The sequence below is a fragment of the Camellia sinensis genome, chromosome 1 (genome assembly GCF_055761805.1).
Source record: "Camellia sinensis isolate YWXY chromosome 1, ASM5576180v1, whole genome shotgun sequence".
NCBI lineage: Eukaryota > Viridiplantae > Streptophyta > Magnoliopsida > Ericales > Theaceae > Camellia > Camellia sinensis.
The window spans coordinates 143,848,195-143,875,540 of NC_138961.1; the positions used below are offsets into that span (position 1 = coordinate 143,848,195).

At 34.5% G+C, this 27,346-nt stretch overlaps 2 protein-coding genes across 3 annotated transcripts; both read left to right on the forward strand.

The window, feature by feature from the left end:
* Positions 1–1,464: 1,464 nt before the first annotated feature.
* LOC114322683 (Acyl-CoA N-acyltransferases (NAT) superfamily protein) lies at positions 1,465–8,620 on the forward strand. 2 transcript variants are annotated; one of them, XM_082885852.1, is made up of 8 exons: positions 1,484–1,879; positions 2,315–2,444; positions 5,582–5,661; positions 6,371–6,636; positions 6,730–6,874; positions 7,449–7,548; positions 7,634–7,862; positions 8,211–8,620. In XM_082885852.1, the coding sequence occupies exons 4-8, from the start codon at positions 6,515–6,517 to the stop codon at positions 8,386–8,388; spliced, it is 774 nt and encodes a 257-aa protein (XP_082741978.1). In that variant the 5' UTR covers positions 1,484–1,879; positions 2,315–2,444; positions 5,582–5,661; positions 6,371–6,514; the 3' UTR covers positions 8,389–8,620. The 2 variants fall into 2 exon arrangements, with proteins under 2 accessions (XP_028125844.2, XP_082741978.1); XM_028270043.2 differs by lacking the exon at positions 2,315–2,444 and having other exon boundaries at positions 1,465–1,879.
* A 6,981-nt stretch (positions 8,621–15,601) lies between these two features.
* On the forward strand, positions 15,602–18,749 carry LOC114322705 (protein EXORDIUM-like 4). Its single transcript, XM_028270076.2, has 2 exons — positions 15,602–17,330; positions 18,239–18,749. Exons 1-2 carry the CDS (start codon positions 16,808–16,810, stop codon positions 18,661–18,663), a joined length of 948 nt encoding a protein of 315 aa, XP_028125877.2. The 5' UTR covers positions 15,602–16,807; the 3' UTR covers positions 18,664–18,749.
* Positions 18,750–27,346: the final 8,597 nt, after the last annotated feature.

The window sequence follows — 27,346 nt, forward strand, 5'->3', positions numbered from 1 at the left end:
TTATAATTATAACTCAAAAAAATATGAATTTATGCGATTTTTTCACTCTTGGTAAATTACACTGACACCCCTAAGGTTTATATTTATTACAGTTTCTCCCCTCACTTTTTGAAAATTACATCTCCTTCCTTGAGGTTTAAAGTTTCATTACAGGTTCCTCTCCTCAGCAATTTAATTTTTTTAAATATCAATTTTGCCCTCACTGGGTAAATTACATTGACACCCCTCACATTTTAGAAATTACAATCCTCTCCCTAAAGTTTAAATTAGCATTACCAATTGCCCCCTTGGTTAGTATTAGTTGAAAAAAAAATTAATTAGAAAAAAAATTAATTGAAAAAAAATTTTGCTAGTAAAATTTTTAAATTTCTGTTTAAAAACCAACGTAAACTCATTTTTTGAATTTACATTTTATTCTCAAATTTACAAATTAAGACAACAATTTATTAATCACAAAAATTATTAAACAAATTTTTATGACAGTTTTTCAAATTTTTATAAATATAAATTGAAAACTTAAAACGAAATAGTTACCAAATAGGCCTCAGATAGTAAAAATGTCGTAAAATTAACAAATAATTAAATAAGTTACTAACGCAAGAAATTATTTGTCAAAAAATTCTTAGGCTATGTATGGTTTGATTTTTAGATTTTTTTTTTAAAATTAAAAATTAATTTGGTTAAGAAATAAAAAATAAAAAATAATTATCATTTAAGGGTAAAAAGTAATTTTCATTTTAAGGCTTGGGTAGGTTATAGACATACGCGTGGTTGTTTTAATTTAATTTGTAAAAAATTATTTCTAACCACTCGAAAGATAAAAATTATATAAAAATGATAATTATTTTTTATTTTTTATTTCTTAACCAAATTAATTTTTAATTTTTAAAAAAAATTTCTAAAAATCAAATCATACATAACCTAAGAATCTTTTGATAAGTCATTTCTTACGTTAATAAGTTATTTAATTATTTGTTAATTTTACGACATTTTTACCATTTGAAGTCTGTTTGGTAACTATTTCGTTTTCCGTTTTCAATTTATATATTACAAAAATTTTAAAAACTGTCATAAAAATTTGTTTGATAATTTTTTTGATTTATAAATGATTGTCTCAGTTTGTAGATTTGAGAAAAAAAAGTAAATTCAAAAAATGAGTTTATATTGGTTTTTAAATAGAAATTTAAAAATTTTACTAACATTTTTTTTCAATTATTTTTTTTTTTTAATTAATTTTTTTTTCGACTAATACCAATCGAGTGAATAATTGATTAATACTACTTTAAACCTTAAGAAGGGAATTATAATTTTTAAAATATAAAGAGTGTCCATATAATTTACCCAATAAAAATAAAATTAATATTTAAAAAAATTAAATTACTGATAGGAGAATTTATAATCAAACTTTAAACTTGGGTAAAGAAAATATAATTTTCAAAAGATGTAATAAATATAAACCTTCGTAAGTGTCAGCGTAATTTACCCTTTCACTGTTATACCACTAGGAAAGGAAAAGGAATGTGATGTGTAGGCACCTTGTTGTGTTTTTCCTAATGGAGGTTCATTGATGATGCTTTCGCCATTGATGAGTCGTTGACGGAACGAAAGAAAGAAGGAATAGACTGTGACGCAAGAAAACCCGAAAAAGCATCAAGCGTCCTCTCTCTGTAATGCCAAGCCAAGAAAGCATTTGATTCCAATATACTTATAACTATTTCATTTCATTTCATTTTCCATTCAACCAAACAAAATTTCTCTCCATTAAAAGCACTGATTTCCTCTCTCTCTCTCTCTCCTCCATCTCAACCCTCCGATCTCTCTCTCTCTCTCTCTAAACTCTTTCTCACGCGGCTTTGGTACCACTTCTCTCCAGCACGAGGTAACAGCTTTTGCCTTCAATTTTTCTCTGTTTGATGAAGATAATTGTGAATTTGAATTTGAATTTGAAAATTTGAACTTCGTTCGGTTGATATATGGAATCGATCCTGTGATGTTAGTTTGCCATGGCTGTTTATACAGTATGAATTAATTTTGTTTTTGTTTTTGTTTTTGAATCGAGTAATTCAAGGAATTTCTAGTCCTACTTGTTTGAGATGGCTAGCTAGCTAGTTTATAATTCTCTCTCCCCCCAGTTCAGTTGGGGATGGCTTAAAATTTTATATTGAGATAGGCTGAAATAGGAATTTAAACTTGTAATGAATGTTCCAGATATGGATATGAAATATCTTAGCAACCAAATTCAAGCTAATCAGGTCTTCAACTTAGGAAAAAAGGGCTTTAAACTTTTCTAATTTTTTGTATATGAATATTTCAGTATGCAACTACAAGTTTAAGCACGATGATAGGCTGTCTCCTCTAGCCATATGATTGGGCAATTGGCTCAACACAACCATTAGGGTAGGCTTTGAGGACCCACGTCGGCAGACCCATAACATTGTCAGGACGTGAGTAGTTTTATGGTATTTTGTTGTAGGTGATGGTTATAATGTCAATTATTTTGTTTAGTTTGTTTTTTCTGTTTCCAAGGGCAAAGGTATGTTGGGTTCGAAAACATTGTTTTCAACTCTAGTTTAATTTTTTCCCCCCAAAATGGGTGAAATGAGGGTTCAGTTTGCCCCTACTAATTTTGATTTTGCCTTCTCTCAATTTGTCACTTATGGAAGTAATGATCTACAACACAATTTGACGACTGAGGTTTCTATTGATTTTTGTGAAGGTTTATTTATGCATGTACATCGTCAATTTAATATGATATGTCAATGTATTCTTATATATATATTGCAAGCATATCTGTATAAAGATTTGTTTCTTATTTGAAGTCAGTTCTAGCTTGTGCATAAAGGGGGTGAATAGGTCAAACTTGATCAAGTATTATTAATTTCAAATTTTAATTAACCAAGTTATAGTGAATCAATCAAGGCATTCATCCACAAATTGCATAAAGATTAAAATAAATAAATACAAGCGATTTATGTGGAAATTTTGAGAAAAACCCGTCCCAGAGATAAGAATCACAGGCATAACAAGCCAGAATTACCGGCATAACAAGCCTAACGAAATCCATTATTAAGTCAACAGTTACAAGACACTAGATGAAAGGAATTTCAACCTTTATCTAGTTCAGCTAACTTTATGAGCCTTCCGCAAAGTTCCTTGCATGCTTTTCACTCCTTGTGGCTTTGATCTTGTTAGACTCTCTCGATTCAGTAGCCAACCATGAAGCTCCTCATTCTGATCTCTGTTCAACATGGCTTCGTTACCAACCAAGAGATGAATGTGTCATGCAATAGTGTGAGGATTGTTTTTTGCAAAGAAGATCTAAATCTAGAACATATATGTTAAGCAAAAAAGGAGGATTTTGTTCTTAGATCAAGATCATCAAGGGTTTGCAAATATTTTTCTGAAGAAGAAGAATAAAGTTCTACAACTCTCCTAAGGCCTGCTCATGCACATCCCTCTAATTGATGTAGGAAGCCAAGATTATATAGGTTTTGGCGAATGGAAGTTGAACTTGCCAAAATTCCGTATGCATGTTCTAGTGTGTTTTTTAGTATGCTTTCTAGTGGAGCTTGTAGCATCTTTCAGGTTGTAGGCTGTTGCGTGCTTGAGCTGGACTTTGAGCACACTTTCAGGTAGAGACCTTAGGAATTCAGTTGGTGAACTCTTGCTCGAACGACCTTTTGGGCATGCTTTCAAGCAGGCTTCTTTAGGATCTCTTCAGGCCAAAATTAAAAGTGCTCGAGTGGGCCACTAGGATTTTTATATTTTTTCTATATATTTCTCAAAATCAATTTAATGGATATAAGAGAAGAGATTTTTATAGTAGAAATCAGGTTAATTTTGGTGCATTTGATAATGTGTCCTCAGTCTAATACTAGTGCTCATGTAATTTTGCCTTTGTAAGAAGCGAAGAATCACATGGACTGTGAATTAATCTTCAAATGTATGCTTCACAACTCTAAACCTAAGCCCACTACCCTTACAACCATGCCTGCAAATGACACATCGACTCAATAGTTTTGTCTCATAAAAATATTCAACCAAACTTACTTCTGTAACAATCTCCCTATGTAGAATTTCTGTGACAAAATCCCAATACAAGTAATGAAACCCATAGACTTGTGATCCCCACAAACATGGAACTAACTAAACTCTTTGTATCAACTAGGAGAAGCTGGATCAATTGTAGTATTGTATCAAATTACTCCACAAAAAACACTCATAAAACACATTGAGTTGATATGACTATAAAAAAGTAGCAAACAACAAACATCTAATAGAAAGAAATATAGAGATGTAAAAAACATGAAACAGTGAGATAATATAACCATCACATATTCATGAAGCATGTCTACACATTTGAACACCAAAATAGCCATGATATTCAAATAAAACATGTTAAAAACAACCATATCACTCTCTAAGCTCACTCACCCCCTTTTTTTCATGAGATGCAAGAGGGGTAAATACATAGAATAAAAGAAGGAAATAGTGGAGACAAACTAAAAAATCATCGTCGTCTTTTGGCCACGGACGGTCCATCTTTTTTTGCGGGTATGGTACCCCTATGAAGCATGGTAGATCTGAAAATATTGTCATATTAGTACCGGATACATACTTGGCATGGGTACGCATACTGACTGCATGCTTACTTTTTCTTATTTTTTTTTATTGTTGGGTACGACATACTTACGACTTAGGTATGGGATGGGTACATTTCCGATAATTTTGTGGGTACTTTAGGGCATAAATGTAATTTTTAAAAAATATAGGAGTACTGTAGCAATTACATTGTGCCTATTTTTCCAAACTTAAAAAATATAGGTATTTTTGCAATGATAAAAAAATATTTAGGGCTCTTTTTTGGCCATTATAGAGATCTGTGTTGATCTCTCTCATTGTCACGAAGTTGCTTCCATTCACTGTTTGCGATGATCGACTAATTAGGGTCAATGATCGCCGATTAAAACTTTTTTCAATAAACTTCTCTCTCCAGCTCTTTCTCTCTCCATTTTTTCTGTTTTTTTTTTTTTTTTTTTCCCAACAACCCTCTCTCTTTCTTGGAGTACCCATATCTGCTCTTGGCATTACACTTTAATTTGTAGGTTGGATTCTTAACTAATTTCGACATTAAACTCTAGTTTGTACCTTAATTATGTTTTGCAGTTGATTTTTCCAATTATTAACTGATTTTGATTTTTCTAATTATGTGGTGATCCTTTTATGTTGAGGAATTCCTCTAATTATTATTTTTTTTAATTTTTTTTTCTAGAATTCTATATGCTTTTCTTGGCAACACTAGTCAAATGTTGACATAAATTTTCTTTTGCTTGTTTTAGCTGATTAGTTGGTTATAACTTCGAATAGCATATCGCTAGCCGCTACAAACAATTTACGTGTGCTAGCTTTTGCTGTCATATTGTTTTTCTAGCATATTAAATTTACACTGACGTGATTTGTCTATATATAAACTTTACCATTGGGTAAGTATAGTTCTAGTGTTTTAGTAATAGTTTTGTCTTCCTTATTTTCTTGGGAAATTTGTCATTGGCAAAATGATCAATCTGGTTGACTTCTGCAGGCCGTGTGTGAAGAACCAGCTTTAAGGAGTCCAATAAGACTAGTTCTAGTTTGGAGCTCACTGTCAAGGGAGCTGTCAAGGTAGTACTTTTTATATGAAGAGTTGTATATATATATACATATTTGTGAATATACATATCTTCATGTAAGCATGTAGCAATGAAAAAAGAAAAAACTTCTATTCTAATAAATCTTTCATGTGCCATGCTAACAGAAGATGCCGTCTAGAAAGTGGAACCTCTGGTTCATATCATATTTGCAGAATATCGGTAGTCGTAATTTACAAATGTTATGGTTGTCTCTGTCTCCTTCCCCCCCCCCCCCCCCCCCCCCAAATCGCTATTCTAATTAAATATATAATTTTTACTATGCTTAAAATTACATGAGGATCCCTGGAAGATTGAGGAAAGGAAAAGGGAACTTTGAATTTTACTGCTATCTGGAGTTGACTACCATGGGTTTCCAAATATCTCCATAATTTATTGTTAAAAAAAGAGAATCTAAGTACCGGTTACTTCTACTTATTTCTTAGTCATACAAGCATTGGGTGAGTGTATTTGCAAATATGCACTTTGAAGTAGAGAAATATGATGGAAAATGTTGTAGTAGTCTTCTGTGACAAAATTTGCCAGAACTCAACAAAGGTAAAGAATGCATGCGGTTCATGCCTGATAAACACAATGTCATCAGACCTGTCACCTTTAAAACTATCCATATCAGCTCAATTTTCCTTTCAACTTGGTATGACTTATACACATTCCTTAGTTTCTCACTTTTAATGTCTCTGCAGTTACCTGGCTTGCAAACACACGGAATTAATGCAAAGAAAAATTTCTTTACTGGGTAGCAGCATCAACTGCATGGCCCTCCATGATGATTTGGCATAAATGGAAGAAGTTCTTCAAGAAATACTCCAAGTTTTTGCTGGGGATTGATGCAATATTCTTCAATGGCAGACTTGAAAGGCGCCCACCGTCCAGACATATCTTATAGGCGTATACGACCCTCTGATTTAGAGGTGCTTGAGAAAATCCATAATGATCTATTCCCCGTCAGGTTAATTCATCTCATCTTATGCTAGCTGATGATCAGCTTTAAGATGACGTGTTTTCTTTCTTTTTGACTAGAAGCAAATTTTGATTCTCACAGTTACGAATCTGAGTTCTTCCATAATGTTGCTAATGGCAATGGTATTGTATCCTGGGGAGCAGTTGACCGCAGTCGGCCCAACAATCAAAGTGATGAACTTATTGGATTTGTCACAACACGAATCCTTGTGGCAAAAGATAGCGAGGTGAGCCTTTAATGACCTATTTATTTCTATTATTTTCTTCTGATACTGTGAACAGGGGTTTATAAGCATGGTTGTTAGAATCTTGAGATTCATGATTCGATTCATACGATTCAATACGAGTTTCATACAATAAGGCTCGATTCGTGCTGCTGAATCTTAGATTCAGTGAAACATAAAATTCAATTGCGATTCACTACGATTGACTGTGTGGGATTCAGTTCTATTTGCATAATTTGTGGAACTTTTAGTTTGGTGCAAGAAAAGTAAATATCAATACTTATATTAATATTCATGATTTTATATGTATATATATACATACAATTTAATTTTATAGATATTTATTTCATTTTAAACGTTGTGTATATTTTATATTTCTATACATATATAAAATCATGTATTATGCTAAATAAAGTGAATCTTCTGATTCTCGATTCACTATTTTAAAAAGAGAGTCACAATTCGATTCATGATTTGCCAAATAAGCACTTCAAGGGGCCTTACTTTTGCAAACCACATGAAAATTAGGTTGCTCCAGGGGATGTCCTAATCAATTTGAGCAACATTGCCATTGCAGATAGAAGATTTGTTCAGAACTGACTCTCCAGACTCGGATCAAACACTAGTTTATATTCTGACATTGGGAGTGGTAGAATCTTATAGAAACCTTGGCGTAGGTAAGTGGTTTCTTTATTTTTTGACATGTTTCTTGAACTTCTAACATTCGGGTAACCAATAAATTGTCTGGTGTTTAATTTTCAGCTACTGCACTTATTCGAAAAGTTATCAAATATGCCTCAAGGATTCCAACGTGCCAAGCAGTTTACCTCCACGTGCTTTATTACAATAACTCCGCCATCCGTTTGTACCAGAAAATGTCTTTCCAGTGTGTGCGAAGGTTGTCTGATTTTTATTTCATTAATGGCCAGTATTATGATTCATTCTTGTTCGTCTACTTCATGAAGGGAGGTCTATCTCCTTGCTCACCATTGTAAGTATAATTTCCTTCTTTTTTTTAATTAGTAACCTTGGGCCTCGTTTGGCAAGTAGCTATTTTAGCCTAAAAGCCAAAAAGTTACTAAAAAAATCAAAAAGCCTATAACATATACCAAAAAGTCAAAGATTCTTTTTTCTCTCTATTTTTTGCACATCTTTTCGTAAAAAGCCAAAAAGCTACCCCAAACATACTACCCCAAACATATTTTAGCCAAAAAGTTACTAAAATAGCCTATTTAGTATCAATTTTGTGGAACTAGAATTTTTTTTTTGCTGCACTTGTAATTTTTTTTCTTGAAAATTTGAGTAATTCATGATCTTATCGGTATTTTTCATTCTGCAGGGAGCTTGTGACACTAATGACGACTTACCTAAGGAGTGGACTTAAGCTGGTGGCTGGAAAGCTATGGAAAAACAAAGGTAAGAGGGTCTCTAGATGGCCTAATGGTAAAGAAAACAGTGGTCTCGTAACAGCAATGCAAACCAAGAGAATCCCTGTGACTGATGGTACCGAGTTTTAGCGTGTTTAATCCCTTTTTAAATTTTATATCCCATTTCCGAAATCTTCCCTTGTTAACAGCCAAGCAAATAAACAATGCCTCAATTGTATGTAATTAATTGAATGCTCTGAATTATAGGGTTGTGTTTACGATTATAAATTTGTTTGTACCAAGCTGAATCACATTGTGTGGTGTACATTAATATTGTTTTTCTTTTAATTGGAAATTTCTGGGTGCTCAAAATACTTGAAAATGCATTTCAGGATGATTCTTCAGCTCCCTTCTTGTTGCTGTTTATTGTATTTCTGATGTATTGCTATGTTCACTTCTTGAGCAGCAAATTTTTTCAATGTTTGGTATAAATTAGGTAGAAAACAGCAGGGGGAAAGAGAAGCAGAACAAGGGGATTTTCCATTATGTGGGTTGTGTGTAATTGTTGGGCTTGGGTTTGGTGGATTTGATGTACCCCCCAAAAAAGGGGGATTTTCTGTTGTTTGTTTGCTATTTTATTTTATTTTATTTTAATATTTATTTATTTTAGATTTTGTTAATATATGTCCTTAGCTTAGGTCTCATGTTTAGACATTTAAAACATAGTACATCTCGCATGAAAGCAAGTGTAATAAAGAATAGTTCCTAACATGTGCTCATAGGACATACAAGTTAACAATTTTGTTTATATTTTTGAAAAAACGTGAGAACTTCATTAACAGAAACACAGTAAAGCCAGAGTCTGGTGTCACCAAATGCATGAAACAATAGAAAACTAAAAGAGGTCATATCAGTAACAAAGAAACTAAAAAACAGCAAGAATATGTTTTCAATTTTTTGTCAAAATGTTTTCATTTTTTAAGTCAGTCTAGAATATTTGATGCTCATTGATTTTTTTTTTTAAAAAAAGGGGCTAGATGATGCTAAAATTTGAAATTGTTCTGAAAAAAGTCCATTACAAATAAAAATCAATCAAAATTTGTGCAAAAAAATCTTTGAAGGAAATAACAAAACCTCAAGATTTGGATAAGACCTAAAGTCCGTACTGAATTGTGATTCTCTCCAATATAATTTTTATGTTTGTAATGGACAGATTGTAATAATATATATTTTTAATTTAAAATAATTATAAATTTATATTTTTATTTCATAGCTATAGATTTGTAATGGAAATTCTCTATTACAAATATATAATGGAGAAAATCCATGCCATAAGAAAAAGGAAAAAAAAAAAAAAAGTTTAAGACCCCGAAAAATGTTCTTTTAAATTAGTCACAACAAATTTTGATCTGTCACCAAGTCAATCACCTAAGGCCAAACTCTCTTAGAATGTCATAATGAATAGTGAATTTCTAGCATTCTTCCAAAAAATTTATACATACATATTTTTTTATCAAAATTATGTGACAGTCAAATGCTGCCAAATAGCCTCACCTTTGTTTTTTTGGACCTTACTATCTACGAAAATGTTATGGTGTGGACCCTTTTAGTGTGTATATCATATGTATCTTATCACAAAATAAATAAATTTATTATAAAATTTTGTAATATTAAAATTCGTACAAATTGAAGTAACAAAATGTTCACAATTTTGTGGTTGATATTGCAAAAGCTTGTGGCTTGATTACGGTATTTTTTTTCACACCAATTTGTGACAAAATTATATATTTTATTATTAATATTATAAAATTTTATGATAAAATTATACAATTTTATAATGGGGTACATATGTTGTGCACCCACGTAGTGCTGCACACTATAGGAGAAGCCATCTAATTACTCTCTACCTTCTTTTTGTTGGGTGGCTCTATTTTCACCCTAAAAAATTGATTGGACATTCCAATATTTTGGACACCTCATTTTAAAATTTAAAATTTATTCTATTATTTTGGACATCCAAATAATACTTATTAATATTATATTTCAAAAATCCTAGCAAAGATACTTACCACACCCCCACAATCCAAATTGGTCCCAATTCTCTCAAACTCAACTTTTCACATAGAAGCAAGGTTTTGAAACCTGGATCGGATTGGCCGGTTCAACAAGTTGAATCGGTGACCAGATGAGATTTCGGTCCGGTTGACCCTCTTAAACCGTTCAAATAAAAAAATCGATGTATTTATAGAGAACCAGTGAAACCGGTGGTTTAACTGATGAGCCGGTCGACCCGTTCACGAGTTAATTGAACTGGGCCTGTTTGCTTATATATATATATATATATAATCAGATATATTTTTCTTTTTTGTTGCTGATCTTCCAAAGCAGCCATTTAGGTAGATCTTATAGAGAGAGACCAGAGATGAGAGACCTAGAGAACATAGTGAAACAAGTCCACTAACCTCTTGGCTCGGCGTTACAAACCCAAATCGAAAAACCAAAAATGGGGGAGTAGAGCTACATAGAGCTTGAGAGATCAAAGTGAAGAAATCCAAATAGGGAAAAAAATTCAAACTTTCGCTTTCTTTTATTTGGTAAAAGGGAAAGTTTTGCCCTTTTTCTCTCTCTTTTCTTCCACTTGCATCTCCTTTGAGACTAGAAAGATTGGAGGTTAGAGCTACTGTTGTTTTGTTTGTTGGGAACAGGAACCAATTTTATGGGTAAAACATAGGGCATTTAATAAGAGGAGAGAGGGCCATTAAATGGTAAAAATAATATTTTAAAATATATTATTATATTTTTTAGTAAAAAAATATTAAGAGAAATAATTAAGATAATTTAATATTTTTAATTTATAATTTTTTAATTTATATTTTTATTTAAATATAATTTTAATATATTTATTATGTCACGGTTCGATTCCGATTCAACCTAATGGTTGAATTGGTGACCCGTTCACCTAATCTCTTTTCTGGTTCGTTCACTGGTTTGATTCTTAAAACATTGCATAGAAGTAACACAAGAAATCAAACCTAAGAGGGTGATTTATGATCTGGAGTTTGGCCGAGATATCGACCGATCAGGTTGAGAGCCCAGCAGTGCATTGGGCCGAGATGATCCACTGTTCGCCCAGAGAAGGGCTGCCAAAACTTGGGCCGGACAGAGTTTGGACCGAGTGTGTGCCACCCCGGACCGTACAGAAATTGCTCGGCCAGGAAGTGACCGGTCAGACCAGGATGCTCGGTCCGAGGATGGTCGAAGCCAGACAGGCTGAGAGACCGGCGCCCGGAAAGGCGCCGTCAGCCGAGATAGTTAATTGACCGGCAGGAAGGCCAACCAAAGGAGGTGCCCGGGCTAGGCTTTGCCGAGATGCCGCCTAGCCCGGTCATCCACGTGTTTGTCCGGCTAGGCGCATGAGTATGAAGCATGACATGGCCGAGGAAGAGCAGCTCGGCTGCCGAGCTCCAGCTGCGAAGTCAGGCAGTTGAGGTTAGGTGGTGAATGGCATGGTTTATGCTGACAGATGGGATAGCAGAGCCACGTGTCAGGAGACGACTGGGAGTGGATATGGGGGTCAGAAGGTATATAAGCATGTCTGCGCCCCCCATACGCGACACACGAACACATCTGTAAGGATTTCTTACACTCAAACACTCTCTCCCTTCTCTCTATCCATCCTAAGGTGTGTGCTAACTTGACCGTCGGAGGGTTTTTCCGGCCACACACCGCCGGGTAGCTCACCATTACTTGCTCGCAGGTGATCGGACATCGATGGAGCTCGGAAGAAAGGAATACGGGCACGCTGAAATATTTGCTCCCCGTACAAAACCTCTTCAACCAGAGCCCACCCTGTCTCGCTTGAATAAACATCAACTTCGACGTATGGAAACACACAGTCAAATATTTTTATTATTTTAGATACTCAATACCGAACAAAATTAGATTTAATTGGAAATAAGTTTCTGAACATATGTAATTTGCTTAGAAATATAATATCGTATAGTTCTTTTTGTTCGGAATTAGAATATGAACAAGTTAAAAAATTAAATATTCGAAAACACAATGCAAAGTATATGATTTTTTTTTTTTAGAAACAAGTTTTTGAATAAATGTAATTGTTTGATACTGATCCGAACAAATTCCGTAAATCTATCATCCATAAAAAACGATGAAAATGAACCAAAAACCTACATTTTCTCTATAAAAGGAAAAAATAGCCTAGACACATCTCTTTATTGTCATTGTTGACTTCAATATGATGAAATAGAATGTAAGAACGATGAATTTAAGAAAAATAGGGTTGAGTGTGAAGATGCAAAATAAAGAAAGTGACAAGAAAACGAAGAAGTGTAGATTGAGATTGATTATGAGATGGAAGTATTCAAAACACTACAATTTACACTTTTTTTTGGTCACTTTGATAGGGACATAATAATAATAAAAAAAATCATTAAATTGGAGTGTCCAACCAATTTTTTAGAATGCAAATAAAGTCACCATTTTTTGTTTGAGCATCCACCATAATCTCCTAACTATACCCCCTATCTTTGGATCACCACCTTTGGCACAGTGTAGCAAGCCCATTCTGAACTTATCTACCTACTCTCGTTAGCCTTACTAGCAATGCCACCAGGGTCGACCCTGGCCTAAAGCTAGTGAGGTTTGTGCCTTAAATCCCAAAAAAAGACCCTCAAATTTAGTAAAGTGTTATGGGCTTAATTTTTTTTGTTTTGTTTTAGGGCCAATTTAAAGGGCCTCAAAATATTCTATTGGACTTGTATTTATTTATAAGTGTGATTTATCCCATATTTATTTATAAGTGTAGTTTGGCCCATATTTATCAAAATGAAAATATATACAAAAAAGTGTTTGAGGCCCAAGAAGAACAATACATACAATACATCAGCTGCTTGCTCAGTCAATGCTCTCTCTCTCTCTCTCATAAAGTGATGAAAAAAAGCATACCAAGCAAGCATAAAGCAGGGTAGCACAGTAGACAACACTAATTGAGTCGGCGACTTACTCTCTCACTCTCACACACTCTTCTAGCGACTCACTCTCTCTTTCTCACACACACACTCTCTCATAGTAAGTCCCCTCTCTCTCATTATCAGGTTTTATTAAATAATTTTTTTTCTACATTTTTTCTTTATTAGTTAGTGGAATAATAAATTTGCCCTAATTTTTTTACCTAAGTCTTTATCAGTTTTAATTGAATAATTTTTTCTAATTTTTTGTCCTAATTTGTTTCATTAATTTTTTTATTATTTTTTATAATTTCTTTGCTATCAGATATGAGATAATCAGTGGATTGTGATTTGTAGATTGAAAAGGATTTGGTAGATAAATTAGATTATACAAACTTAATCAGTGATTTTGCAGCTAAAAACGCAAGAAAAGTAGTATTTAAGTGATCGTTGGGTCAATTGTAAACTGGATATTGCTAAACTATAAAGCAACAAAACCAGTTTTTAATGTTTTGAGTCATTATACTGATTCCTTCCAATCTTAATATATGAAAGTAAATTTTAGTTTATAATTTTAATAATTATATGTGCAAGTAAACTTAAATAAAAGAATTTGTTGATACTTATCATTTTATGCATAAATTTTTTATTAAAAAAATATATATTAGAGAGGTCTCATTTTTATAATTCACCTTATGCCTCACAAATCTCAGGATAGATAGTTCTGATGTTACCTAAATAAAGTTTATAATCAATTAGTTTGTTTCTGACAAATCTCATCACTAATAGTAATAAATGAAACTTATAAAATAAGAAAGCTTTAAACATTTTTTAAAACATTTTAGTCATATATATTTTTTTAAAAACTTTTTACATCAACTTAATTTAGATATATTAAAAATATAAAATATGTGTAAATCTTTTAAAAATTTATTGAATACAAAAAAATTATTAAAAAAATTGTATATTTTCATATTTTGTTGTATTCAATGAATTTTTTTTTAATTATATATTTTTTAAGCGTATCTAGATTAAGGCCAAGTTTGGGAACACCCCAAAAAGTCAAAAAGCCAAAAAGTTACTCAAAAAGTTAAAAAGTTATCACTATTCACCAAAAGTCAACAATTACGGCTGCACAACTCCCAATTCTAATTTTCTCCTACAAATCAATTTTTACAATTTTTTATTACACATTTTTCCATAAAAAGTCAAAAAGTTAACCCAAACATTCATATTTTCAACCTCAACTTTTTAGTCTAAAAAGACAAAAAGTACACTTATTTAGTCTTCCCAAACTTGGCCTAAGTAGATGAAAAAAGTTTTTTTTAAAAAATTAAATATTAAAAAAATCAATAAAAAGTAAAATATACGGATTGAAAAATCAAAAACTATTTTTAAAAAATCAAAACCAAACAGAGTTTCATCAAAATCACACAATCAATCCTTGCTCACTAAGAGGTGATTTGAGTTTTTTTTTTTTTTTTTTTAGACTTTTTACGAAAAGATGTGTAAAAAAATAAAGAAAATGATATGACAACTTATACAATATGATTTTTTTGCTTTTTAGCTAACACAATTAATCGTTATTTATTTGTTTATTTATAATCGGATGTCCAGACTAATTTATGCACACTTTATGCATATATTGACTAATCCTGAAAAATCGACCTCATTGTCCACTTGTAAGGGTCCTATTTAAAATTAGAGCAAACGTTTTGTATGAACAAGGCGCTTATTGGAGCCAGTCAGTATTAAATCTAATTTGGAGCATACTCCAAGTTGTACCCACTGGCAAATCCCTTGAGGTTAATACAGGAGTGTTAATTCAACTTATTTTTATTTTTCATCAAAATCTGCAATAAGGCATTTAATCAATCAAGGGGAGATATAAATAACGGTAAAACCATTAGAAGAAGCCCATTTGACTGCAAAGAAGCTCAATTTTGAGGTGGAAGATGAACAGCAAGAAAATATATAATGTAAAAATTAGCTGCCCAGCCAACACCACTCCATTGCCGACCCACCATCATGCAAACGAACTTCAACTTTTATGTTGACGATGCAATGCAAGAGTTATTAAATTCGATAAAAAGGCAAGATAACGAAGAAAAGAAGGGCTAGCATGAGAGAGAAGAGTTTGTCAGATTAGCCAAGGTGACTCCCTGCGTGTCTCAGAACCCAAAACGAGAGAGAAATGACTCTCCCTCGGGTTGGTGGCACTGGGCAGCAGGCAAATCATCCTTGGCTATCAAACTAGTGACTCTTCATCTTCATGTAAGACCTCTCTTCCTCTCTGAATCACATCCTCCAATATCGATTGTCGACTCAAACGCACAAATCCTTGGTCTCCATGACTCTCTACGTATAACCCCTCTTAGAAAGTAGATATCAGATTCGGATAGAGTTTATCTTTCAAAAATATGTAGCCAATTTGCATCTTTCTCAGAAAGTCTCCTCTTCTTTTCTTTTCTTGCATGTATGCATGACACAATTATCTACCTCCTCTGCCCATAATGGAATATATTCTATTCGATATCTCAATGGTACCAATTTGTCTATGCTTCGAGATCTACGCTTTACTTTCCCTGCTAGTTGATGGATGGAGATATATAGGAATTTCAACGGGTTAGAAAAAGTGCTTTGAAAAACTTGTTTCAATGGCTCTGGTCACTCACTGCTCAGTGGTCACCTTGCATGTCTTGCTCTAAACTAATGAATTTAGATCTGTCAACTCTTTAATTGGGATCGTTCATACCATGACAACCTTTGTTCTGCTCCGACTAGCTGGTTGACATTGGGATGCATCCTTTTCCCATCAATTTTACTCCACTAATTCGGGCTTTCGGTTACTGTGACCGCCCTTCTCTTCGACCAAGTTTTGTCCATATATTTTAGAATAGGCATAATGATATGCCACATTTAGATCTTATTACATTTTAAATCAAAAAATCTATAAAAATAGCCTTTTTAGTTTAAGATTATCATCACCACATCATTCTCATTAAAATATTCACTATGAAATCTTTAATAGAATATCAATTTTCATTTTAAAATTGGCCAAGCCTAGCCCATTCTCGGACTTAAAAATATGACATAGCTTATCGCCGTACCTATTGGGAAGAGGTTGGAACAGGGCATAAATTATTCAGTTTTCTTGGACGAACATAGAATTCCAAAAGAAAAAGTATTCGTTAGTTTTCAAGTTATAATCTCGCATCCATACTTATTAACCCTTTAATTTTTGGAAAAGGATAATAATTAGATGTGGCATGTGGTGTTTCAAGAAAAAAAAAAAAAAAAAGTTGGGGTATAACCCCATTTTAGACTCACTTTTTTGGTTTTTGGTTTTTTAAAATTTGTTTTTCCATGTAAAGCTTGTCCAAAAATCATTATGTCTAAAAGTAAATCCAAGGATGAGGCACACCACAAATTTAGCAAAGTAGTGGTCTCTAATCCTTGAAGTGCCCCTTAATTTGTGGATCATTCAAACAAAACCAATGACGTTACATAGGAAAACATCAATTCCCATGAGGAGAAACTAGAGTTGGAAAGAGAAGATCCCAACCCCCAAACATTAATTGCAAAATTTTAATGCAATAGAGATGGAGTCTTCTCTACCAAACACAAAAACCCTTCTAGCTCTCTCCCTCATCATCACCACCCTCTGCATCACCTCATTTACAACTGCAACCGCAACCGATATCACCTACCATGGCGGCCCTCTCCTCTCCGGCAACGTCAGCCTCACCGTGTTATGGTACGGCCAATTCCAGCCTATTGAGAAGAGAGTGATCCGGAACTTTGTCAAATCCCTAAGCCTCGAAGGTGTGCAAATGTACTTTCAGCCTCACGTCTCGTGTTGGTGGCGACAGGTGGAGAGCTACATTGCTGCTGCTGATGGGAAAAAGAGCGGTCAATCAGCGAGAGTTAACATGAGGATTGTGAGGGAAGTAGATGATGAAAATGCCTCTGTTGGGAAGGCTTTGGTGAGCGATTTGCTCCCCGGTTTGCTGAAGAAAGCAACTGCAGGATTGCCAAACACCATTGCTGTTATCTTTGCTGCTAAGGATGTTTCAGTGCTAGACACTTGCAAAACCTCAACATGCTACGATCGTGGAGTAATTGGTAACCACACTCTTTCTTGCTATTATCCTTTCTTTCATCAAATATTTCTTTCAAATTTCGATAGTGCTACGTGACACGGTGTGGTTTAGGTTTATTTTGAGAATGATTCACATGCTCAAGATAAATATAAGCCATGCATTATACTTTTTCTATATTTTCAGTTTTTAATTCTATGTGAGTATCATTTCTCTATTTCTTTCTTACAAGTATCTTAATTCAATTTACAATTAAACAAGTATCATTTCTCTATTTCTCTCTTACAAGTATCTTAATTCAATTTACAATTAAGCAAGTATCATTTCTCTATTTCTTTCTTACAAGTCTGTTAATTCAATTTACACCTACTAGAAAAACCAACAATTTTATTGTTTATATGCATTATACTTTTTCTATATTTTTTGTTTTTTATTCTATGTGAATATCATTTCTCTATTTCTTTCTTACAAGTCTGTCAATTCAATTTACACCTATTAGGAAAACCAACAATTTTATTATTTATATTCTCAACACAATATAACTGGAAAGTTAATTTCTCAAAATTGTAACAAGTGTACTGGAATAATCATGTTTTTTTTTTTTGGAAAGACCTAAGACCTTGAAGCAAGCACACCTCAAGTCATAAACCTTGACCACTAGGCCAACCTCTTAGGTTGATCATGCTTTTTCTTATTGATACAATTGATGTGATGGCAACATTTCAATTTAAATGGACACTCTGTTTTGAAATGAAAAAGTAGTAATAGAGCCATATATCATGCTATATATATAAAACTTTTGTGTATTTTGTTAATCTAGATCGCACAATTTTTCTGTCACACTTCTTGATTCCTATCATTATTTTATTATTTTTACTCTATGCGGATTTCATTACCTTAATATTGGGTTGTGTTTTTTTTATTAAATTGCAGGAAAGCAACTATACATTGTAGTAGGTAACCCGGAAGAACAGTGTCCAGGGTTGTGCGCAGTGCCATATCACAAGTCGGATGTTACTATCGTGCGTCCGGCAGCTTTAACACTAGAACCAGCGAGCGGAGATATCGGTGCAGATGCCATGCTCGTACAGTTTGCGTCAGCGCTGACAGAGACCGTCACCAATCCTTTCAATACGGGTTACTTCTTCAGCGGCTTGAAATTGGGAAAAACTTTTTTGCAGGCTGCAAGTGCATGCGAGGGCGCATTTGCAAGTGGAGCAATGCCCGGATACCCTGGAAATGTCCGTGTCGACCCAGATTCCGGTGGCGCATTCAATGCACATGGCTTCAATAATTCCAAGTTCCTCCTGCCTGCACTCTGGGATCTCAAAACTTCTTCATGCTGGACCACCTTGTAATACATATATATACAGTGCTTTTAACTGCTTGTAGTTGTCTGTGATTTGGGAGAGCTCAATAATATCTATCTTGTGCATTTTCAAAATGTTCCCATGCATGCTTGATGGGGGCTTGGATAGTTAAATTTTTTTTTTTATGGAATTTATGTTATGCGAAATTAGATTTATGTGGATAGGTCTACTATGTTTATATAGGGATTTATTATTAGATTGTGAATTTATGTGTTGGGGATGATATCATAACACAGTTGTACTGATATAGTCTTACCAACCCAGGACATATGGACTTCATATTCTCATGAGGGATTCAAATATTCTCCATTACAAGTGAAAAATGAAAATCTACGTCACATATGATCAATTCATCTCCAAAAGCTAAGACGGGTATAAAAACTAATAATTTTATTTTTTTGATGATGTGTCACATTTTCATGCATATACAAATAGGAACCTGCACTTCAATTCTATGATAAACATTGCTACTCAAGTCTAAAAGTTATACTCGTTTTCTAGAGAAATTATGCATTATTCAAGGAGGTCCACCAAAGGAAATGGCATTTGATTGATCTGGTCTTAGCCATTTTGAAGATTGACCCATATGGGTGATTTGGCTTTTTTCTCCCACTCTTTTAAGTTTGGAATCATTTGAAAACTTCGAAATAATTTTATATTGATTTCTATTTTTTATAAATTTATATTTTTGAAATTCTCTTATCAAAATTTATCAAATAAGATTTACAATAAATATGAAATGTACAAAGAAAAATATTTTTTTTTTGTTGAGTTTTCTATCCTCAGACATTGAAATTCCAATATTATTGACCAAAAGTTAGTAACCTAAATCAATGAAATTTCATTGTCCACTGTCCAAAAGACAATGAAAACTTTGATCTGAGGGTTAAAATTGTAAAATGAGAGTCAAATGCAAAAATTGAGTACCCAATTTTCAATTTAGAGTAAATTACCAATTGAGTGGTAAAAAATAACCACTTTTGAAGATTCCTATTTTCACTATTTTTAAACATATAAATTTCTATGAGTTGGTTATGTTGACATGCCCTTTTCTTTGCAAAATTTGGACAAATCTATTGAGTTGGTGGGGTCTGCAATGGGCATCACCTCAAAATGTTGAAGGATTGTTGGATTGGTGGAGAGGTTTCAAGTGGAGGAATTTTGAAAACAAAATCTGGAATGCTATCCTATTGGTTGCCTTTTGGTCCATTTGGATGATGAGGAATGATTGTGTTTTCAATGGAAAACAATCTATGATGGAGGAGTTGAGTGATCTGGTAAAGATACGAGTTACATTATGGTTTGAAGCTTATTCAAGAGAACGTTTATACTGTGGGGGTATATCTCTTTATTGGAGTTTGAGAATTAATTAATTTTGATTAAAAAATTTTAATTTGATTTGATTTAAGTATAATATATTTTAATATATTATATTTAATTTGTGAAAACTTAATTCAATTTGATAATAGTTAGGGCTTGAGAAAAAGACTCAAAACCAAACCATATATATATATGGCTTTGTTGTTCTCGAGAAACAGAAGGAAAAGTGTGTTGCTGCCATAGAAACAATAGAAGATCAATTCGGTGGGTTTTGCTGTGGACAGCAGGTTGTTTGATATAAATTCAATTCGGTGCTTTGGGCTTCAAGGTAGTCGGCTCTACTTTGAAGTGTATTTGGTTCGTAATTTTGGATCTTCTATAATCTTGATTTGAAGATTTTTTGTTCATCTATTTGGTGAGATATTTCCTTTTGTTTATTTGTGATTATTTAGAATTTACCTAAGGGTGGTTTTGTGAGACCATTGATGTCTCGTTTGTAATCGTTTGGAAACTTATTTGGTTGATAGTGGAATCGGATTTCGATCCCGTGGACGTACCTCACATTGAGGGAACCACGTAAAAATTCTTGTGTTACTTTTGATTTAATTTTTTCACATTAGTTTTTATTCCCATTTTTTCACATTAGTTTTTGAGTCTATTTATTTGTGTAAATCAATGGAGGGAAATGTGGGTCGTACGTCTAGCTTTAATAGAAGCAATTGGGTAACTTGGAAAACTAAAATGGAGGACCTATTATTTTGTAAAGATTTGTATGGGCCTATTGAGGGTGATAGTGACAGACCCGAGGGTATGAAAGATGATGAATGGAAGAGGCTTAATCGAAAAATCGTTGGTGTTATCTGTCAATGGATTGATGATAGTGTGTTTCATCATGTTGCTACTAAAACTTCAGCATATGATTTATGGAAAAAATTAGAGAGTCTTTATGATAGAAAATCAGCCATAAATAAAGTCTTTCTGTTTCGTAAGTTGGTTAATTAAAAATATAAAGATGGCAGCCCCATTCTAGAACATTTGAATGAAATAAAGAGTATTGTTAACCAACTTGCTTCTATGAAAATTATTTTTGATGATGAGTTGCAGGCTTTGATACTACTTAGTTCTTTGCCCGAAAGTTGGGAGACTTTGGTTGTGACAATTAGTAATTCGGCACCTGATGGAGTTGTCACAATGGGCCAAGTCACTAGTAGCCTATTGAATAAAGAAACTAGAAGAAAATCAGCGGGTTCCTCTCATTCGGAAGCATTCGTTGTGAGAGACTGAAGCAAAACAAGGGGAAGGAGTAAGACTCCTCATAGTCGTGATCAAAGTCGTGGCAAATCAAAAGATGGTTCTTTTTCAAAGAAAGACATTGAGTGCTATTATTGCCATGAGAAAGGGCACATGAAGCGAGAATGCCGAAAGCTCAAGGATAAGGAGAAAAAGCGTGACAAAAGTGTGGATAAGAAGTAAGAAGACACAACGACAGTTACTACCGATAATCTCATGGTTGTTTGTGAAGATGATTGTATCAATTTTGTGGGCCAAGAGAGCAATTGGGTGATTGATTTCGGTGCTTCTTTTCATGTGACTTCTCGAGTTGATTTCTTCACTACCTACACCAAAGGAGATTATGATTCTGTTCGAGTGGGTAATGAAGGTCTGTCCAAGATTATTGGCATGGGTGATGTTTTCTTGGAAACAAATTTGGGTTGCAAGTTATTGCTTAAAGATGTGAGGCACGTTCCCGACATTCGCCTCAATTTGATCTCTACTAGGAAGCTAGATGATGAAGGCTTCAACAACAAATTTGGTGATGGAATATGGAAGCTCACAAAGGGTTCTTTAGTGGTGGCTAAGTGCAAGAAGACTCATACACTTTATTCGATACAAGAAAAAATTTGTAAAGGTGTTGTCAATGCACTTAAAGATGATACTTCTACCGAATTGTGGCACAAGCGGCTTGGCCACATGAGTGAAAAGGGGCTGCAAGTATTGTTCAAGAAAGAGCTTTTACCCGTTTTGAAAGGTACATATCTTAAAACTTGTGTTCATTGTTTGGCGAGTAAACAACAAAGAGTTTCTTTTCATAAAAATGTTGCCTCTAGAAAAGAAAATGTTTTGGAGTTGATTCATTTGGATGTTTGTGGTCCTTTAAAAGTTAGAACACATAGCGGTGCACTTTATTTTGTTACTTTCATTGATGATTATTCAAGGAAAGTTTGGACTTTTCTACTAAAAACTAAAGATCAAGTTCTAGAAGTATTTAAGCATTTTCAGGCCATGGTTGAAAGAGAAACAGGCCAGAAATTGTAATGCATCCGATCAGACAATGGTGGTGAATACATTGGGCCATTTGATGAGTATTGTCACAACCAAGGTATTTGGCATCAAAAGACAGTTAAGAAGACTCCTCAACAAAATGGAGTTACCGAGAGGATGAACTGCACCATTGTGGAAAGAACAAGGTGTTTGCTTTCACAAGCTAAATTGCCAAGATCCTTTTGAGGTGAGGCAATGAAGACAGCGGTTGACGTAATCAATTTGTCTCCTTCCTATCTTTTGAATGGTGATGTTTCAGAAAGAGTTTGGACCGGTAAAGATGTACCTTATGAGCACTTGAGAGTGTTTGGTTGCCGAGCTTTTGTTCACATTCCAAAAGATGAGAGGTCCAAGCTTGATAGCAAGTCAAGACAATGTATTTTTCTTGGCTATGGGTATGATGAATTCGGGTATAGATTGTGGGATTCGGTCGACAAGAAAATCATTCGAAGCCGTGATATTGTGTTTCTTGAAGACCAAACAATTGAAGACTTTGGCAAAGGTGATCAACCGGAGCAAAAAACAAGTGATCTCATTGACATGGATCCATCTCCTTCATCTTCAGTGTATGATGAAAATGGGGGAGATGTGCAGTCACCTATTGAAGATGTAGAGCATGATGCTATTCAAAATGAAGTTAGGCCCGAAATTGAGGAAGAGCATCCAACTCAAGAACCGCCACCACAACTTGAGTTGACAAAATCTACAAGGGACCGACAACCTTCAAGAAAGTATCCGTCCAATGAGTTTGTGTTGATTTCTGATCAAGGGGAGCCCGAGAGCTACCAAGAAGCAATTAAGCATGCAAAGAAAGGTGATTGGAAAAAGGCCATGGAAGAGGAGATGAATTCCTTACTTGAAAATCAATCCTATGATTTAGTGAAGTTGCCTAAGGGGAGAGGAAAATTTTAAAAAATAAGTAGATCTTCAAATTAAAGAATGATGGCAAGAATCTGAGGGGCAAAGCACGTCTTGTTGTGAAAGGCTTTGGGCAAAAGAAATGTATTGACTTTGATGAAATTTTCTCACCGGTTGTGAAAATGTCTTCTATTCGGGTTGTACTTGGCATGGCTGTAAGTATGAACCTTGAAGTTGAACAACTTGATGTGAAGACCGCATTTCTTCACGGTGATCTTGAAGAAGAAATTTACATGGAGCAACCAGAAGGTTTTGTGGAGAAAGGGAAAGAGAAATTTGTTTACAAATTGAAGAAAAGTTTGTATGGCCTCAAACAAGCCCCGCCTCAAGCAAGCCTCGCGGCAATGGTACAAAAAATTTGACTCTTTCATGATAAATAATGATTTTTCTAAAACCATTTCGGACCATTGTGTGTTTATGAAAAATTTCCCGGATGGTAAGTTTATTATTCTTTTGCTTTATGTTGATGACATGTTAATTATGGGTTAAGATTCTACTATGATTAACAGGTTGAAATTGGAGTTGAGCAAGTCTTTTGCTATGAAAGATTTGGGACCGACAAAGCAAATACTCGGTATGAAAATTGTTCATGATTGCAAAGAGGGGCTGATTTGGTTGTCTCAAGAAAGCTACATTGAGAAAGTTCTTGAGAGGTTCAACATGAATAAAGCAAAGCCGGTTGGTTGTCCACTTGCGGGTCACTTCAAATTTAGTTCGAATCAATGTCCTACAAGTGAGAAAGACAAGGAAGAGATGTTGAAAATTCCTTATGCTTCAGCAGTTGGTTCTTTGATGTACGCCATGGTTTGTACAAGGTCGGATATTGCTCACGCCGTTGGTGTGGTGTGTCGTTTTCTCTCTAATTCGGGTAAAGAACATTGGGTAGCGGTAAAATGGATTCTAAGATATCTTCGAGGGACTTCGAAGGTGTCTTTGTGTTTTGAGGATGGTAAGCCTATGCTTGATGGGTTCACGGATTCTGACATGGCTGATGATGTTGATTCTAGGAAATCTACTTTGGGGTATTTGATGACTTTTGCAGGGGGAGCTGTGGCATGGCAATCTAAATTATAAAAATGTGTTGTTCTCTCAACTACCGAAGTTGAATTTATTGCCATTACGGAAGCTTGCAAAGAAGAGTTATGGTTGAAATTTTTTTTACAAGAGTTGGGTTTGAAGCAAGAAAAGTATGTGCTTTATTGTGATAGTCAAAGTGCTATTCATTTGAGTAAAAATTCTACTTTTCATTCGAGATCGAAACACATTGATGTGAGATACCATTGGATTCGTGATGTGTTAGATTCGAAACTGTTGCAACTCGAAAAGGTTCACACAGATGATAATATTTTAGATATGTTGACAAAGACTTTGTCGAGGGACAAACATTAAAAGTGTCGAACTTTGGCGGGTATGGTAGATATCTCCACTTACGTCGATAGGGGGAGAATTGTTGGGTATACCTCCTTATTAGAGTTTGAAACCCAATTGGTTTTGGTTAAAGAATTTTAATTTGGTTTGGTTTAGGTATAATATATTTTAATATATTATATCTAATTTGTGGAAACCTAATTCAATTTGATAATAGTTAGGATTTGAGAAAAAGACTCAAGACCCAACCATATATATATATGGCTTTGTTGTTCTCGAGAAACAGAAGGAAAAGTGTGTTGCTGCCATAGAAACAATAGAAGATCAGTTTGGTGGGTTTTGTTGTGGACAGCAGGTTGTTTGATATAAATTCAAATCGGTGCTTTGGGCTTCAGGGTAGTCGGCTCTACTTTGAAGTGTATTTGGTTCGTAATTTTGGATCTTCTATAATCTTGGTTTGAAGATTTTTGTTCATCTATTTGGTGAGATCTTTCCTCTTGTTTATTTATGATTATTTGGAATTCACCTAAGGGTGGTTTTGTGAGACCATTGATGTCTCGTTTGTAATCGTTTGAAAACTTATTTAGTTGATAGTAGAATCGGATTTCGATCCCGTGGATGTACCTCACATTGAATGAACCATGTAAAAATTCTTGTGTCACTTTTGATTTAATTTTTCCGCATTAGTTTTTATTCCCATTGATTGATTTACTTGTGGGGAATCACATATTTTCCCTAACATACACTCTATTCATGATTTGGTGGATAATTTGCAGCAAGGAAGACATTATTCTAGAGTTTTGGTTGGATTGGTGGGTGGTGTACTATTCACCAGCGGTGGTGTGGTGTTGTTGGGTTCTTTACACTTTGTTAATTTCTAACTAACTTGAGGTTTGTGTTTCCATATGATTATGTCAGTCCCTTAGTGCCAACCTAATTGGATTGGGGGTTCAATTATGATATTTGTAGCACTCCACATTTATTGATGTATTTTTTATATGTATATATGCAAATTTTATTAATTAAGTCTTTTTCTTTTACTGATAAAAAAATTTCACTATTTTTATATAAGAAATTTATATCTTTAAACATAAAGTTTTCAAGTTTCTCTCTCTTCAAACTGTAGCATTGGGGGATGGTAATTTCACTTGTGTGAGTGATTTTCTGGTCACACTGCCCGTTTAGTAATCAGCTAGGGAGCACCGGCAGAATAGATGGCTTCAGCTAACCTGTAACAGAAAGAGAAGGCTCTGGCGGTGGTTCTTCCACCTGGGGGCACTCCGACGATCAAGTCAGTATATCTCTCAAAGATAATCAAGTGCTAAACTTACTGCTCAAAGCATAAAATTGCGTACCTTAGACCCACGGGGGTGCCTCTCTTTTATAGTTAACGCAATCCTAATCCCACTAGAAGCCTGACTTCTATGGACTCCAATTCAGTACTTACTTTGGACTCCTCAAGAGATAAAGATAAACTCCCTAAGAGCTTTATCCTCGTCTTGACTAAGTCTCCTCTTCATTCTAGGACTCTTGTCCCTTATCCGTTTATCTCGGATTTCGATATCTTCGGAGATAACCTCGGCATAATGACCAGGACACGTGGCACCTCGGCTGACACATTGGCGTCACCTAACCACGTGCTGGTACTCAGAAAATATATCCCCACAACTGCCCCTAGGTTCTATTACCTCGGGATTTTGAGGTGATAGAACCTATATTGATACTTCCTCCTGTACATCGGCTCAAGAACTCCTCAGCCGAGATCATTCATTTCAAGTCGACATATTTTCTTCAGAGAACAAGAACTCCAGTGAATTCTTTCATGTGTGTCAGCTGTCACGCATCATTTACTCAACCGTTTCATTCACGCGTCTTCACCTCATTAGACCGTACCTATGACGCGCTTACAAGCCGCTTTACGTCTGTGTGCACCGTCTGACGTATGCGTTGTTCCAGGCGCATTCAATGCTCCGTTTTGCCGCCGTTTCAAATTTTTGACAAAACCTTTCCCCCTTTCTTCATTTTTCACTTTTGCATTTGATTTCTCTTTGCTTTTTCTCTCTCTAGCTCCTGAATACGCCATTGTTCCCGTCCTCAAGCTCTGCAACTGCCTTCCTTTCTCCCTTTTTGTGAAGCTTTCATCGTTTACATCTGTAACTGTCGTCTGACTTCGGCAATCTTTATACCGGCTTCATATTTTCTGGTAAGAAACTGTTTTCTTCTTATTCCAGTTCATGATCTTTTATGGAATTTCTTGTTTTACTACTACCTTGCTCAAACAATTAATTTGTGAATCATACCTCTGAATGCGTTGATTTCGCTTTTTGCTTATGCCTTAAATACATGTACTATTCATAGTTTTCTTGCACGCCTTGCCACTATTCTTGGCCTTCAATCCTTTGTATTCTTCATGTTCTTGATAATCCATCTCTGTTCTTGATTCTGAAACTCCGCTTTTGTTTTCTGTTTTTTGTGTCTTTTCCAGATCTGTGCCTTTGACATTCTTCTCCATAGTTTTAGGTTTGGGATTTGTCTGTAGAACCCACATTTTAGGAAAAATTGAAACATCTCTTACAAATTTTTGCACTAGTTCAAACCTAGGTTTTTTGCCAAGGTTTCATTAATCCTCTTAAAACATTTTTTCTCTGAAATCCAACCCCTCTAATTTAGGCTGATATCATGGGTATGTGGAGACATAGGGTAGATACCCCGACCAAACTTGAGTATTTTAGGCAAGAATTCT

What these genes read in the sequence shown, in the direction of transcription:
- LOC114322705 (XM_028270076.2), top strand. Translation starts at nt 16,808, where the DNA reads ATGGAGTCTTCTCTACCAAACACAAAAACCCTTCTAGCTCTCTCCCTC. An exon ending in CTACGATCGTGGAGTAATTG is followed by an intron (nt 17,331 to 18,238) that starts GTAACCACACTC and finishes ATTAAATTGCAG; the next exon opens with GAAAGCAACTATACATTGTA.
- LOC114322683 (XM_028270043.2), top strand. Translation starts at nt 6,515, where the DNA reads ATGCAATATTCTTCAATGGCAGACTTGAAAGGCGCCCACCGTCCAGAC. An exon ending in AATGATCTATTCCCCGTCAG is followed by an intron (nt 6,637 to 6,729) that starts GTTAATTCATCT and finishes TGATTCTCACAG; the next exon opens with TTACGAATCTGAGTTCTTCC. An exon ending in CTATCTCCTTGCTCACCATT is followed by an intron (nt 7,863 to 8,210) that starts GTAAGTATAATT and finishes TTCATTCTGCAG; the next exon opens with GGAGCTTGTGACACTAATGA.